This window comes from Metopolophium dirhodum, chromosome 4 (assembly GCF_019925205.1).
Source record: "Metopolophium dirhodum isolate CAU chromosome 4, ASM1992520v1, whole genome shotgun sequence".
In the NCBI taxonomy this organism is placed as follows: Eukaryota; Metazoa; Arthropoda; class Insecta; order Hemiptera; family Aphididae; genus Metopolophium; species Metopolophium dirhodum.
This window is the reverse complement of record NC_083563.1, coordinates 10,981,786-11,001,203: the sequence shown is the minus strand read 5'-3', so window position 1 is coordinate 11,001,203 and position 19,418 is coordinate 10,981,786. Positions and strand designations below refer to the sequence as shown.

Sequence of the window (19,418 nt, the reverse complement as noted above, 5' to 3'; positions counted from 1 at the left end):
CTTCTCACCAATAAATTCTTTAATATAGAGTTGGTTAACTTGTATTTAATTAAAATTTGTTGAATTTACATTTTGTTTTATGTAACTCAAGCTGACTGTAAAATATAATACAAATATACAATCAACAAGCGAGTGGTGACATATTTAACGTTTTCTTCATAGCATCATAATATTTGTAATAATATTTTTTCTTTAGGTACAATTAAAACATAATATTTTTATTAATATAATATTTTATTATTTCATTTCATTAAATAAAACAAAATAATCAATATGAACAAATTATTTTTTGGGAATTAAAAAAAAAAAAAATTTAATCTCAAATATTATATTAGACATTATTTTATTTAACAACAACAGTAATTCAACTGGGTATTAGTTTTCACTAAAATTAAAAATATAATATAGATAATATAGAAAATATACATATATAAATATTTATATATACATATATATGCTTATACTTAATTAAAATGATCAGTAAGTGACTCAAATATTTTGTTATACATGATTAACACATTATCTACTTTTTAAATTTTTCTCACATTAACTTTTACATAACAATTTCACTTTAAGAGTAATTTACATGTTTCCAAAGAAGTAGTAACACAATACTCAAATTAAATACTACTACATAAAAGCTGCGATTTTGTCAAAAATGATAAGAAATTAATATATGTAATAATAACTCAATTTTGATTACCTACTTAATGATCTAGGTAAATATTTATAGTAAAAAACACTTATAAGCAAAGCTGCTTTAATAATAGTTTTGTTGGTATCAAGTGTGATATTTCATGAGTCATTATTTTCAACAATTAATATATTTGTCTATGCACAGATCACAAGTTTTCTTGGATAACTTTGTTTAACTGTTAATAATTTTCACTTAATGTTATTACTATATTTCGTTACACATTATCGTCAGATTCCGTATATTGCTGATGACCTCGCATGGAGCTTTTCTCATGTCAGAATATAGGAGGTTCATCTCTGTATCGTCTGTCTCTATACCTATCCAAATGAGCATCATATGCACGTTCTGCTTCTAACCAATCCTGGTATTTATACCACCATTCTTCCCACTTGACATAATCATTTAATGTAAGATCACCTAAATACCCTTGATCTTTATAATAAGCATAACGACCTTTCACATCTTCAATAGATGTACCCTCGGGTAATGACCTAATAAAAAAAATGCATGGTTAATTTTAATAATCAAAGTTTTTCTAATATTATTTACCCTAAAGCTGGAGTAGGAAATGGATGAGGAGGTGAACCAATTTCAACTCTAAAATCATCACCAGCTGTCACACGAAGACTCCTTTGTGGTAACTCATGGGCCCGACCCATTTGAGCCACCTTACTAAAACGTTCAGATAATGTTAATTGACCTCCAGAAGAAGAACTCATTGGCATATCTGAACCACCAACACTAGATTCTTCTTCCGACATTGATTCTACTTTAATCGCTGGTTGATGTAAAACAGCCTAAAAAGATTAACAATTATTTAGAACTTTAACATACAATTTAATATTAAAATAATTTATATATACAGTTTCAATTTGTGAAGATTTTGATCTATGTGATTTTTTCTTTTTGTGCGATTTCACTTTTTTAATACGTTTAGTTTTGGTTGGTGCAGATTCTGGAAGTGGACCAGCTTTAGGTAATCCAGTAGTAGAACTTACTTCTACTACGGGTGTGTACCTTGGTACTGAAAATGATCTTGATCTAAAATATAATTAAAATATTAACAATTCAAAAAATTACAAAAGTTATTAATTACCTAGAACGTTCATGTATGGGTATAACAGGTCTGGACATTTTAGGAGATTTTGGCCTAGCTAATGGTTCTGGTGGTGGCTCACGTCTAGCAGCAGGTATTCTAGCTTCACATACTGAACAATGAGAATCTGAACATGTACTTACACTTGATGAACGTACCTAAAATATTAATTAATAATTATATAACCACAAAAAATAGTTAGTCTTATACATTAAAAATTAAAAATATACCTCCTCAGCTGATGATGTTCGAATACGTTTAAGACCATGTTTTTTAGACCCTCTTCTTTTAGGTGGAGGTGAAGCTATTCCTATTCTACGATTGCGACCAAGTATAGGAGATCTACGTCTTCTACTTAATGATCTGGACCGCCTGATACGTGAACCATTGGCTGGTGGTGACTCTGAAGTGGATCTACGCCTTCTTCTAGAATGTAAAGTTAAAGGAGACTTTCTTGCTCGGTATGGTGAACGGCGTCTATTTAATGGAGACCCCCTTCGAAGTGATAACGATCGGCGTGATCTTCTTAAATCGGGGGACCGTGAAAGTGGTTTACGTCGTTTATGGGATGGAGACCTACGCATAGACGAACGTGAACAACTAGAAGAAAAGCTACTAGATGAACGTCTACTGATTGACCTAGATCTTCGATCACTATACAATTCTTTGAAACCAGAATGTTTCCACCTTAAACAAAAATGTATACTTAAATAAGTGATATGCATATGTATATATTATAAAGGCTTCTTAAATTAAACATCACATAATAATATATTATTTTTTTGATAACATAATACTATTATAATTACAAAAGAATATTTTTCAAAAATAGTATGACGACTCTAAAAAATCTCTTTGTACATTTCAAAATTATTAAATCTTAACATTTTTTTTATACATTGTTAAATCATTATCATTATTTTTGGTTTGTTAACAACTTGTTAAAACACCTAAAGGAACAAGAAAAAGTGTAGAGCAGTGATTGTCAACCTGGGTGTTAAATTTGTTGATGTATTATATATAAAACTGAGATAGAACATTTACATAAATAAAATTTATTATTGGGAATCGGGGACGTATCAATTCTTCTTTCCAAATATTATAAGAACTCACCGGGCGGTGACCGGTTCCTGACCAGCTGCGCACATCTCCAGGGATATGTAGGGCATATGTAGTAACTGGTGGAAGCGGGAAAAAGTGCGCAGACCTGATAAAGAATATATTCCAGGAACTAAAAAAACACGTAGGTCGGTTTATGTGAAATACGCTTTATAGAACGGTACAATGCAGTAAAGTTTTTTGTTGAGCTTTTTAAACAAATTATAGGTAATTTGCAAAATATCCAAGAAACAGATTGTGCAATTTCAACATAAGATTATTCACTTTTGGCAGCAGTAGAAAAAATTGTTTTGTAATTTCATTATTTGTCTGTGAAAACCTATTAAGGCGTTCGGTGCCGATGCCTTTTTGTCTTCAAAAACACACTCTGCAGGAATAACGATACCACCTTGTAGAATCAACCAAATTTCATAATTTTTTTTTTTAATTGCTAAACGGAAATATTCTACGGCCCACGTCAATCTCTGTTTTACAATATATTTTTCTTAAACTTTATAATATGTCTAAAAAAATACAAAAGCAGAGATTGATGCGGGCTGTAGGAAGTCTTCTTCTTTCAGATAAAAAAAAAGTCATCTAAATCCGACAATTCTACAAAGCTTGAGAGTTATACCTGTAGTCATTTTTTTCGATATAATATACCCTAATTAGGTATCGGGTAGTAGATTAGTAGAAAAGTCTTATAATTGAGGTGGCAACTAAAATATAAAATTTAATTTTCAAATTGTATAGAATTGTGGAAAATTTGAAAAACTGGCACCGGGACCCTTTAGGTTCACTCTTTCATTGTCATATTATTTGCAAAGTCCTAAGCGTGATCTTTCATCTGCTGTTGATTATACTAGGGATAGTACATATGAGACAAAACTCAAACAAATTGTTTTCACCAATCTTTTAAGATGTTAGTGTATTATCTAAAATGTATTTTAATATTGAAATAAAAAAATTCCTAGTACTACGAATAAAAAAAAATTATAGATTATTCTTGTAATTTGCCAGAAGAATTTTATAAATTGTCTATATTTTTATGATGTTTAAATAATTTTATTTTACATTTGGAAAATTGGTTAGAATAAAAATACAAAATAACGGTATTTTATTATCAATAGAAATATTGTTACCAAATTAAGCATTAAAAAAAACGTCAAAAATTAGAACTCTTGATATATTTTATTTTGAAGATAACATTTCTGAAAAATATGTAGTAAGTGAGTATTTATTTTGGTGTGAAAAGTGAAAAATATTGAAGAAACCCCTACTGAAAATATGGCAATTTTAGACTCGTGTGATTCAACGTTTTACCCGAATATAAACTATCTGTTACAAGCTTTGCAACCTTCCCAGTATTTACAACTGAAGCAGTGTTCATTTTCAACTTAAAAAAGGGTAAAAACCCTACTACGAAAAAAAATTAGAAATTAACATTTAACAGGACTCTTTTATCTGTGCACTGGGAAATATCTATTTCACCAAAATACGTGACAAAAATAAAAAAGATAATACAATATAACTATACCTATATTAAACCTACAGTTAAATTAACCTTGTTATTTGTATTAAGGGCTGTTCTTACAATATCCAGTTAAAGTTAACCGACACTTAACCAGCTGAATTCTGTCAGTAATAAAATCTGTTATCAATCGGTTAGTGTTAACCGGCACTTTATCAGACAGTGTAAGAACGCCCCTAAGATGTCATAGCATGGTTTGTTTTCTTTTTCTGGCCCACATGTAGCATAGACAAAACGTTTTTACGCAGAATATTTTTTGTTTTATGTTTTTGAGTAATCTTAGAGTAAAATCACACATTACAAAAGAAATAGAGAATAATATTTTTGAGGGTATAACATATGGATTTGTCTAAATATTGTCCCAAAACAATTTAAACATCATTTAAATTTATACATTTTTATTTTATTTTGAAAGACAAATACAAATAAAAATAAAAAAAATATTTAAAACTGATATGTCAAACCCTCAAAAATATTATCCTCCACAATTTTTGTATTAGGTGATTTTACTCAAAATTCATTAAAAAAACCATTTTAGGTGAAAGCGTCTTATCTATGTTGCGTGTGGGTCTAAGAGAAAACAAATAATGCACTGACATCCTATTAATTATATTTATATAGTATTAATATTTATTATAATAAATAAATTATTACTTTATACCTGCATTTATCAAATAACAAACAATTTGTTTTTATATTCTTATATTCTTATTCTCATCATCAATATATCATAACAAATTTGATTTTTGTTAACCCTAGAGCACACGCTTCACGGTCAAAAAGACCGGGCTTTTAGAATATTGTTCATTGTTTCAAAAATACGAAATATTAACCTAACCTAATCTGGGTACCTTCTAATTAGATGATAAACTAACATAAGATACAACTCCTAACTGTATACAATTGCCTATACTATAGAATGGTTCAAAATTCATTACCTAAATATACGGTCTAAAAGACCGTGTGCGTGTTATACTGTGACATTGATACACAATTAAATTTTATGATAACTCAATTATGTGTTATTATTAAACTCTCTTATCGCCGATAAGACGTTATTCCTATCAATAAAACGTAAATGAATATTTTATTTTCATTGCGACTGGCAATATTATTGTTAGTTGTCAGTTGACATTGGTTCGCCATACTGTGTGTAAGTACGAGTATAATACACATACTACAGATAAAACATTTATACATGTAAGTATCATTAAATATTGCAGGTATGAATAGCCAAATTATTTATGCTAGTAACACTAATGCAAAAATTGTTCGTAGAGAATATTTAAAATGTCTTTCAAAAGCATTAGTTTATAAATATATGTTGGAAAGAGTACAGATAAAAAACATTTCAATGAATATGAAAGTTCGTATACGTGAAATCACAAACGCTATAGAGGAACCAGTACAAAAGACGTCAAATGCTCCTGGAAGATGTGCTTTTTGTAATTGGAAAAAAACCGAAAAACATCAAATTTGTGTAACGAGTGTCAATCATATATATGTAAGGAACATACAGCGCCTTTGACATGCCAAAACTGTTCACAACAAACGATGGAAGATAATTTTTTTTTAGAATAAAATATTTTATATAATTAATAACCTAATATGTAAAACGTTTATATGAAAATTTAATTTGTTTATATTATGTATTAATAAAATCATTTGACAATTTTTATTTATTTAAAATCAATAAAATAATTATTATTTCAATTTTTCGAGTTTTAATTGAAATATTTCAATACACGGTCAAAAACACTGTGTGCATGGAATCTCATGAATATTTTTAATGCGTGTAATCTAGGGTTAAAATAAAATTTTTCTTTAATTGGCTTTTCCCCAAAAATAAAATCCTGATTACATCCCTGTTGTCAATTTTTTGATTAATAAGATTTAGAAATAATAATATAAAATTAACTCAATCAAAAAAAGGAGACAAAATTAAAGAAATACCAAATATTTTTAAGTTGAAATGTTGAAATTTCAGTTGAACATAATTTACTTTCTTTTTTACTGGGTTAAACTAAGTATATCTAAGATATGTAATGCATAATATATTGTAAAAGTTTTTAACATACCTGTTTGGATCTTTTTCTTCAGCTTCTAAAACTTTGTTAATCCAATACTGGCTTTGATCTCTGTCTTTCCGGGCCCTCTTAACAACATTTTCCAGCTCTCTTCTTGGTGATTCTAGAGTTGATAATAATAGGTAAAATTAAAAAATATATTTAAATTTTAAGATCTACGAATTTTAAAATACCTTTAGATCTGGCACGACTTGACGATGCTCTCTTATCATTTCTATGCCTTTCATTTCTAGACATGTTCAATCCTATAAAACATTAAATAATACCATATTATAAAATATTTAAAATAGTAAGTAAATGTTATCAATATATAACATATATTATCACATGTAATACAAGGCCATTAAATAATATCATTATATGTAATTGATCAATTTTTGACGTACTTCATACCATTAGTCGAGCTGTCAGAATTACTTGGATTCATATACGTCCAGATGATGAGTTGCGACTCATAAATGAAAACACCGGACGAAAGGAATTCAATGGAAAAATGATATAATAGGAAAATGTTAAGTACTCAGTTATTATTCTTTTTAATGTTAAACTTTTAAGTAATTTGAAAATATTTAGGTACGTATTTAGTTTTATATATATGTAGAAAATATCAATTTAGGTTACATTTTAGTAATTATTAAATGTAATTAGTACTTTTCATAAACTCTCAATATTTAAACTATTAGTTCTACAATAACAATAATTTTATACTAACAACTAAACAATGTTAAGTATAAAAAAAATGTTTTCATGATTTAGACTAAAAAATTCCAGCAATAGGTATTGTTACAAGGTAAATATAAAATATGGATACTTAAATAGTTTGTTAAAACACTATTATAGTAAATTTAATTTATATTCAAAAAAAAGAAGGAAAATGAATCATATTATAAACTATTGAAAATGGGTGTACCTAGGCACCTACGCTTATTAAATTACAATTGAATGTACATCTTTGAGTAGTAAGAACATATAAATACAGGCAACAGATAATAACACAGATTGCTGTATAAGATTAAAAATATAAATTTCAGTATGCTTTTAACATTGAGTTAGGTGATTATTCAAGAAATGGTAAAAGAAAAGCAAACAGATAATGAATACATTTTAAGATATATTGGTTGGATACAAATTAGCAAAACGGTTTGCTAAAGCTTAAATATAAATAATACTAGCAGCATTACATTATATGCAATTGAGTTCTGCAAGTAAAAGCATTGAACACGTCGGACGTAGTACGAATGAGAATTAATGAGAAGCTACCCGAACGCTTCGGCAAGCGAAATATCCACTAGAGATTCGCGACGACCGAACGGCAAACGGATATAATACCGACGAACGGCCCCCGGCAGTACGCGCCGGTCGGAGGCTCGGTGTACATAGCGTCGCGCAATCATAATACAATAATCGGACGGAAGCGGCTCGCGATCAGCTCGACGGATTCGATGACTTAACATTCTACGTGCACGCTCTTTACAAAGTACGTGTTTTTTTTTTTATTATTACAATAACATTAAAACTTAGATCATGAAAAATTAAAAATAAAAATCATTTCAGCCATTCCAGATTGCCAACAAAATACATACTTATTGAACCAACGAACGTGTCACTTTTTAACTTTTAATTTTACGAATTTAGATTTTCACACACTACACCAAACAGATGAGAACTCCAATCGAACTCGAAGGATGCATTCACAATCCCGCAAGAATGCGATTGATGTATAACCGACCGAGCTTTTTTTTCACATCAAAAGCGTCTTCGAAACGATAATGATTTACATAACAGTAGTCAGTAACAGGCAGCAGCTACAAAAAAAAAACACTAGCCCAGCAATAACTAATAAGAAAAAAAAAAATAAAAACATCGACCCCAGTACAGGCTGTCTCAGACGAGAGCTGCAGACTATACAGTGTCGCCACCACCGACCGTAATCAGCAGCTGAAGAGTAATGGGCATCAAATTCCCATTACATTTCAATTTTATAATATTGTTATAGGTATATTAATAAATTATATTGTTCTAGTTGTACGTTGTACCCATGGGAGTTTCGCTTACATTAAAATATTGTTCCATGTCCATATTATAGTAGACTTATAAGCTCAGCCGTTGATTAAAAATACCATAATATTAATATAATAGTTATAGTATTTATATACAAATATACAATGAAGACCGTGGTTCAGCTTATGGTTGTACCCTAAATAATATTATAAATTATAATGAATCGTGAATACCTACCTATTACCTATATTATATTATTATTATGTTATAATATTCTTCTGTGATTATAATGATTTTATTATGAGAACAGGACCGTGATTTCATTATTACCTACCTATCATTATTATTATTTTTATTTGAAACTATATCATTGTTTATCATTATCATAATCGCAATATTGTCCGGTGGTAAATAGTCACGTCTTGTCAATGGGTGGAACTAGGATCTAATATTTACAGGCAGGCAAGTAGCCAGGATTTTATTTTTTATTTTTTTTTTTTTTTTTTGGGGGGGGGGTCGAAATAAATGTTAGTACAATTTTTATGCTTAATTGATATATAGAAAATCTTTTATTTTTTTTATAAGCTGACAAATTAAAACCAAGTTACAAGTTACAATACAATACAAAATACAATCTATTATTATTTAAAATGTTCAACTGATGTAGTGAGGTCTATAATATTAATTTTCTGTTTTTTTTGAGCCATTACATCCAACACTTCGTCTGTAGAGATAGACACTTCCCAATGTATTAACAGAAGAGCAAGTCCCGTTAAACGCTCATTTCCAGTTTTATTATAGCAATGTTTTTAAGCGTTTTAGTGTTGAAAATGAGCGTTCAACTGCTGTTGTAGAAACTGGTAGTGTTGCAAAGATTTTCAATAAAAAATGTATGTTTGGGTAAAACTTTGCATCACATGCATCCAAAATATCCATAATTTCAGTGGTTTTTTTTTTTCGTTTTTCACACCATAATAAAAATTCAGAACAAACCACTTTTTCAGATATACGATCTTCGTAAAATATGTTTAAATTTTTAAGTTTTGAAACATTTTCGTCTAAGGCAAATTTTGGCAATAGGATTTCAATTGATGACAAAACAACATTGTTTTGTTTAAAATGGTTTTCCAAATTTAAAATGAAACCGTCTATAATATAGTTTTCTCAATTTTTTTAGCATCTTGAAAAATAGATGGGAATGTTTGAATATAGTTATTTTTTAAATGTTTTAGTTTATTTATAATGTCGTGAGCGTAGTTCATAGCAGATGAAAGGTCACGTGCAGGATTTTGTAGGTAATGCGATAACGGAAACGTAAAAGATGTAAAAGATGTTCGCAAACTAACAAAGAAATAATAAAACTATTTTTTTCCACTGCAGCTAAAAATGAAGATGCACTTGAGGATACTGAGCGGTTTGTTTCTTGAATATCTTGAAGACTGATTATAATTGGCTCAAGAAGTTCAACAAAAACATTAATATGTTAAAATGCTTGTCTCGCACAGTCGCACTCAATACTCATGTATGATTAATATCTCATCAAACTATGAAACCCAATACGAGATTTCCGATCACATGTACAAATATCACATATCTGCGATAATATTGTTCGATAATAATTGACGTTATACGACATTGTTGACGTGACAGTGTGTCGGCCGTCGGGTCTCCGCGATATAATTCGACCCATAGATAATAATATTCGACCGTTCTATAGTGGTTTATTTTTGAACCACAACACAATACAATTTTTTTGAATAACACGTATTTTATTTTAATTTTAGTTGTAAGGATAATGATTTTATGTGCTGGTGCACAAAAATTTCGGGGGGGGGGGTGTCCAGTCCCCATGGACCCTCCTGGATACGTGCCTGTATTACAGGAGATAGAGACATAGAGCCCTAGAAAATCAAAGTTCAAAATATGTCGTGGGGGGAATTCTTCTCACCAACCATCATGAGTGTCACTAGAATTTAGAAGTCGCAAATAGTCATGTAAAATAAATTAAACTTGAAAATAATATAACCATAGAATAAAGTTTAATTTACCACGCACCTCGGAAAATTAAAAAAAAATTGTTGAAACTTACATACATATCGTAGGTATAATAGCCAACATGTGGTCCCGGGACGTAACATTTTCAAATACAGCCCTGACCGGAGCCAGTAGGCCTAGGGAGCGACAGCGACTATACTTGACACTTGTCATACTTAACTAGTTAACTGGCTAGGTCTATCCGTTGTATAAAAATGTTGTATGATTTTTATCAATCGTCTGCAATCGGTGTTTATTGTAGAAAAATGTGTATGCGTCGTGGTATTTAAATTACTTTTTCAACAACGTATTATATTAAAAGCCAAATTCCCAGGAAAAATTATATTATTTTGTGCCTGGTTGAATTTAAGTCAGCAACTATATCATTAGCATCAATAGTACATAAATATGCGTTTGTAACATAATACCATTTTGATGACAATAGGTATATTTATAATATAATATCTACATAGGTATAAGTCCATAACCCGTGGACAGTGTGTCAGTGTACCTATACTGTGTTTGTTGTGAGTGTCGAGTGTCGACCGACTTAGAAACTAGTAATAATATTGTTCTATATGGTTCTATATGTTCTATATAGTATTATATTTATTATTTATATATATTATGGTAAATTAAAAATTTACATAGATGCATCCAGTAAATTATTCGTTTAGAATTGTTAGTTTTAATATTCGAGTCATTTTCGATCTATAATAAAACTTTAATTGTGGCTTGGTGTAGCTAACTCCCAGATAGGTGACCACCCGGGATTTTTAGCAATAAATTCTTGCTACACATACAAAACGTATTCCTACCACAACCGTTCCTCCCCCTTCAAACAAAAAAACAATGGCCATAGTTGCAGGGCTTAACTCCATAAAAAAAAAAAAAAACTTTAATTTGAAAACATTATTTGTGTTTCCTCGTTGGTATTGATTACAATATTTTAATTTTAAAGCAATTTATGAGCAATATATTACAATATTTTAAGAACTCCGTCTATATAACTTTACAAATAAAGGACATTCGATACCTATTAAATATATATTATAGGTAATATCGTATTGATAATACTACAGTAATGTGATGAAAAATCTAAAAATATTATAGGTATTTAGGTCTGAACACGAAACTAATAATAATTTACTTTACGCACACATTTACATAATACGCACTGAAATCCCCTTCACAATCGAAGATGTCTATAAAAGTCTATAAAAATAAATACTATCTCCTACAAACAGAGCACTCAAATTAGCTCAATAAAACCAGTAAGTCACGAAAGAGACATAATGAGATACTGGAAAATTAACAGACAACAGAGGTGTAGCTAAATTGCCTACCCAAACTGCCGTGTCTTTGCTAAGCTCTGTGATCATAATATTTTGTTATTAAAAAGTAATTGTATTTTAGATTATCCTTTATCAGTCAAATCAAATTATAGTACTATACTATCTTGTATGTATATCATTTAATTTAATAATAAAATATTAGGCATTATATTTTTAAAAATTAACGACCTGGGATATAAATAAGTTCTTACCTATTTAAATAAACATGACGTATTATACGTATAAATTAAATGTATACCCGTATACGTATATGTATGTATAAAGTATAAACAATACAATCGTTAATTTATTATAAACACTATTAATGACTTAGATAACTGATGATAAATGAGTTTTAATACTTATACATTTAATAATAATTAATCACTATTCACTCTGATTTTTGCAATACAAGTTTAAATTTAATTTCTTGTTGTTATTGTTTCAGAATTTGGAGATACCCTTTTTGAGATACCACGTCCGGTACAGCCATTTTTCTCATTCTACGTCTCAGAAAACTTTTGGGGTCTCCAAGACTGCACCTAAATCTGTGGAAAACAGACAGTTGGCGCCGATCCGCCGTGGGTGTGTTTATTGTATTGCATCGATCAATTTTCCGAAAATAGTAGTTGAATTTATAAAACAATAGTTTAAATCTGTATCGTAATATGATTTATATATTTTAAAAAACCATTTGGAGATTAGATGAGTGGTTTCTGAGTTAATTCATAACAAAAATACTTACTTCGATAACCCTGTGTCCCTGTTCAACCCCTCGGGAGTTTAATTACCAAAAATACTTTGTTAGTATTTGTCTATGTATGGCTACATCTTTGCAACACCTTTGCAAAATTTCAAGTTTCTAGACCACATGTGGTATATGTGTTGAACGTTGATATGTCAGTTATTATTTCATAAATATAGAATATATAGATGTGCAGATTTTTTCTTTATTTAATAAATGAAATTTATGATGTAGTAAAATGTAATACATATAAATTACTATGAAATATTATAACTTATAAAATATGAGCATGTATCTACCTACTATAGCATCGCACAACAAAATTTGAATGATCGCATAAAGACGGGGTGTAAAGGATCACCCTGTATATATATAAAATATTTTAGAATCGTGTCGTTACTCATTGTATACACATATATATTTATATATTATATTAATAGTAAGTATAAGTATTAGGTTGAGTACAACAGAATGGAGTGTATATCGATCGAGCCGTCCGCCACCTATCGGCAACAGCAGCAGTGAGAGAACGCTATACGGTGGCGACGGCATACTATACGGCAGTGCTATTCACGGCGCAGCTACGTTCACGCACGTCGCGTGCGCACATATTATAATAATATTATATAATATTGTATACAATACAATATACGGTACGACGAACGCCACGGATCTTTATATTCCGCCGAGATACGATGACACTGGTCGGTTTTCTGTTAATTTGCGTAGCGGTGATGGTGCGCCCCGGGACGGCTGCCACCGCCGCCGACCCATTCGGATGCGCCAACAGGTTCGAAGTGCACGACGATAAGATCATCCGGACGGAGGACTCGAAAAAGTTGGGCGCAAAGTTCATAGACTCGGTGGAACAGCACGACCGTGCCGGGTGTCTGGAACTGTGCTGTCGGACGTCCCGGTGTGACGTGTTCGTGTTCGAAGAAAAAGTAAAACAATAAAATAATTCATCGATAATAATTAATGAATTATGAATTAATATGCATTCTGTATAAATATTATTAATTACCTAAATAGATAACTTACCGTCACGACTCGCGGCCGCAGTCCAAAATTGCTAACTATCGCATGCTAACAGCTAACGTGACCCAAACGTCTCCCGTTGTAAGGGGGAACTGTCCCAAATTTCGGAGAATGAGTCACCATTTTCATGTTATATTCTATTATAATGTTACAAAATGAAATACATAATAAGTATATATTTGAGTTTTAGTACAATTAATGCAGTGCCTGACTTCGTCCCCCCAGTTCAAAATTTAGTAATTAGTACTAATTTTTATATTCTGTGGTACTAAGCAATATGGCCTATGGCGGAGGGGGGCTTGAGTCCCCCCAAAAAATTTAGTCAATTTGCGCCTATGATAAAGGGAAATATGACGTGTGTGCAGTGTATATGAGTATGTAATCGAATGTATACACAAATATAGTGATATATCGTAGTCAGGCATCTGACACAAATACACAATACTTAATTGATACCTATAATTATAAAATAAATTGAAAACAAATTATTCAATTTACGAATAGGCAGAACCCACTAAACGTTATACGTAATGAATATCATGTACTCATGTCTTTAAAATTAATTGTAATCAATTCCGAAATATATCAACTCTATACTTACCATTTACCCTTACTCTACCAATGTGTCCTGTAAAGAAGTGACTGACTGGACTCATATGCAGATGTATACGTTAAGTAATGATAAAACCCGTTTAAAAGGATGGGTGGCGGTCTAAAGTTTTTATTTTTTTAGTTATAGCCAATTAACTTTTTTTTAAAAAAACCGAACCTACCGCACATTAGCTGATGCATTTTCAAAACTTTACAACTTGTATGTCATTTTTTTTAAAGCTATTTGCTATTGCAACTAGTTTACAAAATCATACCAGAAATGTAAATATTATTTTAATTAAATTAAAGAATTCTGTAGAAAATAAGAATATAAGCTGTTGTAAATATGGATTTATTTTGAGTCATACACGATTTCCTTTTAAAAATGCTAATTTTTGCCAATTTTCTTTTATTATTTTTAATTTAATAAAAATAGTTTGTACATTTCTGGTTTTATTGTGTATGTTATGGTTGATAGCACAATAAAATAGCTTTAAAATAAAATAAATTACGATAAAAAGTTGAAAAGTTTGAAGATACGTATGTGCAGTAGGTTAGGTTTTAAAAAAAGTTGAATTGCCTTAACTAAAAAAATTAAAATTTTAAAATCTTCTTCAAAGAGATTTTTTTTATAACTTAAGATATATACTTCCATATGACGCTGGCCAGTCACTTCTTCATTGGACACATTGTATATAAAAAACTGACTTTATCTAATTTTAAATCTATAAAGTGTACTGCATGACTAAACGCGATCAGATATAATATATGTACGTATTTTGGATTAAGCTTACTTAATCTTAAAGATTAAATATTTTTGTATATTTACTTTATGTTTTGAATTTTATTTTAATTACAGTCACCTGGAACATGTTATCTGTTTGAATGTGGACCATCAGATGATTTTAAATGCAAATTCACCAATCATAAGAACTATAGCAGTGCACTGATGTTGTCCAGACATGCATCAGAATTAGAAAATCAGATTAAACTCACGCAAATTGAACATGAACATGAACTCATTCAACTTAAGTAAGTAAAAATAACAAAGAAGTTCTAAGGTATTCGTGTGTTTATGCCCTCCCCACGGAAATCGTGATGAATCATTGCAGGTTACTCTAACCTATAGAGTATAGGTACCTACCTATACCTATCTATATTTTATAGACTATCAACGAAGTTTTACACGTTTATATCAACATATTTCATTTTCAATGTAGATGGATCTTTATGACCTCTTAATATATTATGATCAATGTGTGGGTAATGTGTATTGAGCTTTTCCAGTGTGAAAATGAAAAGTAATCTTTAAAATTATATCAATGTAATTCATTATTTGGTAATTTTAATGTACAATACCTGAATTTTTAATATTATTACAATGCAATCTTATCACAAATTGGATATTATGAATTATAATAGTTTTCCGATATCTTTATCATATTATATATATTATATAGGTATATGTACTCTTATCATGAGCCGTGAATAATTTATTATTTTCTGGACTGACGATAAACTAATAACATAATGCATTAATTTATTATTTATATAATACTTACACGAATTTTTAACCTACCTACTGCATAATAAATGTCAACGCTAAACATCTATTATGATTTTTGTTTTGCATTATTTAGGAAACTTACTTCATTTACAACACCTTCAACAACTGTTTTACCAATCTCGGCCATTAATAAAGAAACAGAAATAACTATCCCACAGGATAAACATTCTGAAAGTAAAATTTGACATTTAATTTTGAATATGAATAAAAATAGATAAAAATATGCATTAAATCAAGGCTTATAAAAACTTTTTCTTAACAATTGTTTAAAGGAACTCCTCGGTGTAGTAGATATCAATTTGAATGCAAAACATCCAGTGAATGTATTGCTATCTACAACGCATGTGATGGAATACCTCAATGCAGCGATGGTAGTGATGAAGCTCTTGAACTGGCTTGTCCGACCACTCCGAGTAAAATTATTGAATTAATAAGAATTTGTAAAAGTATTATAGATTTGAAATTTAACGTAAAAGTTTTACGTTTGCAAAAAAACAGGCAAACAAGTACTTATGAAAGACGCAAATTATGGATTGGCACAAGGAAATAATTACATACAAACATTATCAAACAAGCCAATGGATATAACGGGGCAGCAAGTAAATCAACCAATTCAACAATACCAGTGGAAAAATCAACAACCGATATTTAGTTAGTTGGAAATATATAAGCATATTATCCACAACGAAATTAATACAATTTTTCTTCAAGGTTCTAATGTCAACTATAATAATGCAAAAGTAGATAAACCTGCTTATAGCAGTAATTTTGCATCTTCTCAGTACGGAAGAGAAGGCGAAGGGCTCAAATGGACAAGCCAAGATATGGTTCACCAAAACTACGGTTTGATATAGGTACATTGGTTGTGTATAATATAATATTTATATTAATTTATATTACAGCGAATAATCGAATATTTACACATGTCAATGGAGGAGTTTTACCGGACTATAATCGGCAGCAAAATAACTTATTACAAAATAAGTAAGATTAAAAAAAATGGATAAAAATAATAAAAGTACAATTATGGTGCACATCTACATTTAGAGAAAGTTTTAGGTATACGCACTCATATATAGAGAAATAATTATCTAAATACTAATTACGCCCATTGGATATTTTATATTTTCAATTAATATAATATTTTTCTTTACAATATAAATATATAATATTATATTATAGCCATATAGGTATAATTTACACGTAATTTCAACATTTTAGCATTTTAAAAAATATCAATCTATTTTAGTATGCCGAGTAGAGTATACAATGCTGAACCAGGGATGAACATTGATCATAACTACAACCATTTAAACAATATGAACCATGAATTTCATCACTTTAACACGGGTAATATACATACCTAATAATATATTAAAAATATAAGCATAATGCATAATTATGCGTGCAGCGGCTAATAAAAATAATATTTTGAATATAGGTGGTAAAACTAACTATCAAAATCAAAATAATCCAGATTATTTCTATGAAGACTTGAGACCTAAGATGGAACAGTCAAATACTATCCCTCAACCAGTGAGTTTAAAAATAGTCGTATATATTATATACGAAATTATAATAAACTAGCTGTCCAGCCTGGCGTTGCTCATGCCAATATTATTATTATTAACTGTGGACTATATAAGCTGAAACCACTGGCCACCCTATTTAAAATAAACAAAACAATTAAATTTTTTCGCGAGCTGAAAAAAATTAATGTGTGAGCTTTCCTTTTTAGCTAAAGGGGTTGAAAATTTGAAATAGGCTTATACATACTTCTCCGCGATATACTCTAATTTATAAATAACCGCATGATAACCGGATGAGTGGTTCCCGGGACCATTATTGGCCTCAAAAATTCTCATTATCACATTTACCTAAATACATAGATTTTATAATATTTCGTCTTTTTATATGATGTTTGACAATTTAAAATTTGTTTATTTTAGGGTTCTGATTATCAGCGGCAAATTCAATTAGAAGTTAAAAAATCGGAAACATTATTAACCGAAAAACCAGTAATAACTCAAAAGCATAATCTCAATGAAACCTCTACTCAATCAACAACTACAGGTTAATTTAATATTATTTTCAAAATATTGATAATGAAACTAAACTTAATCCAAACTTTATTATATAGTCTGAACTTATTTATATTATTTTATAATTTTAGATTCTCATTTGCATCGAAAATTAGTACAACCACTGACAGAGGACTCTATTGTTCGTGAAGTGTATTTTGAAAGTAGCGATGATGGATATGCAATAATGCCAAATGGAGCATTCATTTCTCTTATTCTTGGTAATTACAACTTATAATTTAAAGAATTTGCAAAATAGGTATTGATACTTATATAATTTCAATATTAAATTTAAAACTTAAATCCAACAATTGTATAATAACTTATACTTAATTAAATATTTAGCCATCTATAGAGGTACCTACCCGAGTTTCAAAATTATTAACTGGATAAATTATACTTAATTACCTATAAATCAATAACAAAAAAATATAATTCAAAATCTTATAAAGACATCCCTTCATTATCTAACTTATTAGCAAAATGTATATTTTAGTATGCTTTTTTAATGGTACTTTAAAAAAAATTCGCTCGGACATAGTTTTGAAGTTATGGCCTTCGAAAGTTAGCGATTTTACGTTTATACAAATGCGCGGAACACTATACTTTGTAATGCCACGCAGAGGACCTCGACTCTCAGGTTTGGCCGAGGAGCCAACGACGAGTGTCGCAAACTGTGTAATCACTGCCCATATACTACGACATGACTTATCCTGTGACCTACTTGAGGTGGTGTTGTTAAGCAAGTCGGGGGATATTTTCTATTTGCAGAGCGCAGTGACAACGCCGAGGAGCGCAGCGACGAGTGCCACAAACTGTGTAATCACTGCCTTATTTGAAGTGTCATAACATCGAAACTTAAAACTTGAAAATCGAGTATTTTGAAGTTTTTTTTAACATAACTTCCATTAGAAGTTTGAGCGATTCTTTTTTAAAGTACCATTACAAAAAGCATAAAACACATTTAACAAAAAAATTTCAAAAAAATCACTTGGGAGCTAAACTAGAATTTTTCCAGATATTTGAGTATTTCCGTTATTGGTTATACATTTATAATGTTGAAACGTGTTCAATCCTTTCAGGTGTTATTGCATCGAGCATAATGATAATTGTGATTGGTTGTCGATTAAGAGTGATGCGTAATCGTCATCGAAAAGGAAGCAAACAGTCATACGCTCATGACGCAGACTTTTTAATTAATGGCATGTATTTATAAATGTATAATAACAAAAAAATGGAAACGCATATTGTGATTTATGAACATATTTTTTTTTTAAATTAAGAAATAATAATATTTTATTAATACATACCTATTATTATTTAGGTACTATTATAATTATTGTGTTAAGTACTTAAGTATTACCTAGATTTTTATAATATAAATTTTCCTATTCTGCAACATTATATGGCTTTAAAACAATAGAGTTGTTTTAAAGAATTAAGAAGATAAATAAATTAATCAAATTTGTAAATATTAAGTAAGCGTATATATTTTGTTCCATTTCTTTTAACTACCTC

General features: G+C 29.8%; 2 protein-coding genes and 1 long non-coding RNA gene across 5 annotated transcripts; 2 read left to right on the top strand and 1 right to left on the bottom strand.

Moving 5' to 3' along the window:
• Positions 1-290: 290 nt before the first annotated feature.
• On the bottom strand, positions 291-8,329 carry LOC132942817 (serine/arginine repetitive matrix protein 2-like). 3 transcript variants are annotated; one of them, XM_061011469.1, is made up of 8 exons: positions 6,896-8,083; positions 6,683-6,754; positions 6,501-6,612; positions 2,024-2,480; positions 1,794-1,951; positions 1,561-1,738; positions 1,247-1,494; positions 291-1,188 (listed from the first exon to the last, which is right to left on the bottom strand). In XM_061011469.1, the coding sequence occupies exons 2-8, from the start codon at positions 6,744-6,746 to the stop codon at positions 972-974; spliced, it is 1,434 nt and encodes a 477-aa protein (XP_060867452.1). In that variant the 5' UTR covers positions 6,747-6,754; positions 6,896-8,083; the 3' UTR covers positions 291-971. The 3 variants fall into 3 exon arrangements, with proteins under 3 accessions (XP_060867452.1, XP_060867449.1, XP_060867450.1); XM_061011466.1 differs by having other exon boundaries at positions 6,903-8,083; XM_061011467.1 differs by lacking the exon at positions 6,896-8,083 and adding an exon at positions 8,093-8,329 and having other exon boundaries at positions 292-1,188.
• Positions 5,551-6,058, top strand: LOC132942819 (uncharacterized). The gene is made up of 2 exons (XR_009664313.1): positions 5,551-5,622; positions 5,701-6,058. It is a non-coding gene; the product is annotated as an uncharacterized LOC132942819 (long non-coding RNA).
• Positions 8,330-13,160: 4,831 nt separating the features above from the next.
• On the top strand, positions 13,161-19,378 carry LOC132942853 (uncharacterized). The gene is made up of 12 exons (XM_061011515.1): positions 13,161-13,567; positions 15,112-15,284; positions 15,893-15,993; positions 16,092-16,232; positions 16,318-16,470; positions 16,531-16,662; positions 16,722-16,803; positions 17,069-17,169; positions 17,261-17,355; positions 17,769-17,892; positions 17,993-18,121; positions 18,983-19,378. The coding sequence occupies exons 1-12, from the start codon at positions 13,319-13,321 to the stop codon at positions 19,114-19,116; spliced, it is 1,614 nt and encodes a 537-aa protein (XP_060867498.1). The 5' UTR covers positions 13,161-13,318; the 3' UTR covers positions 19,117-19,378.
• The last annotated feature ends 40 nt before the right edge of the window (positions 19,379-19,418 follow it).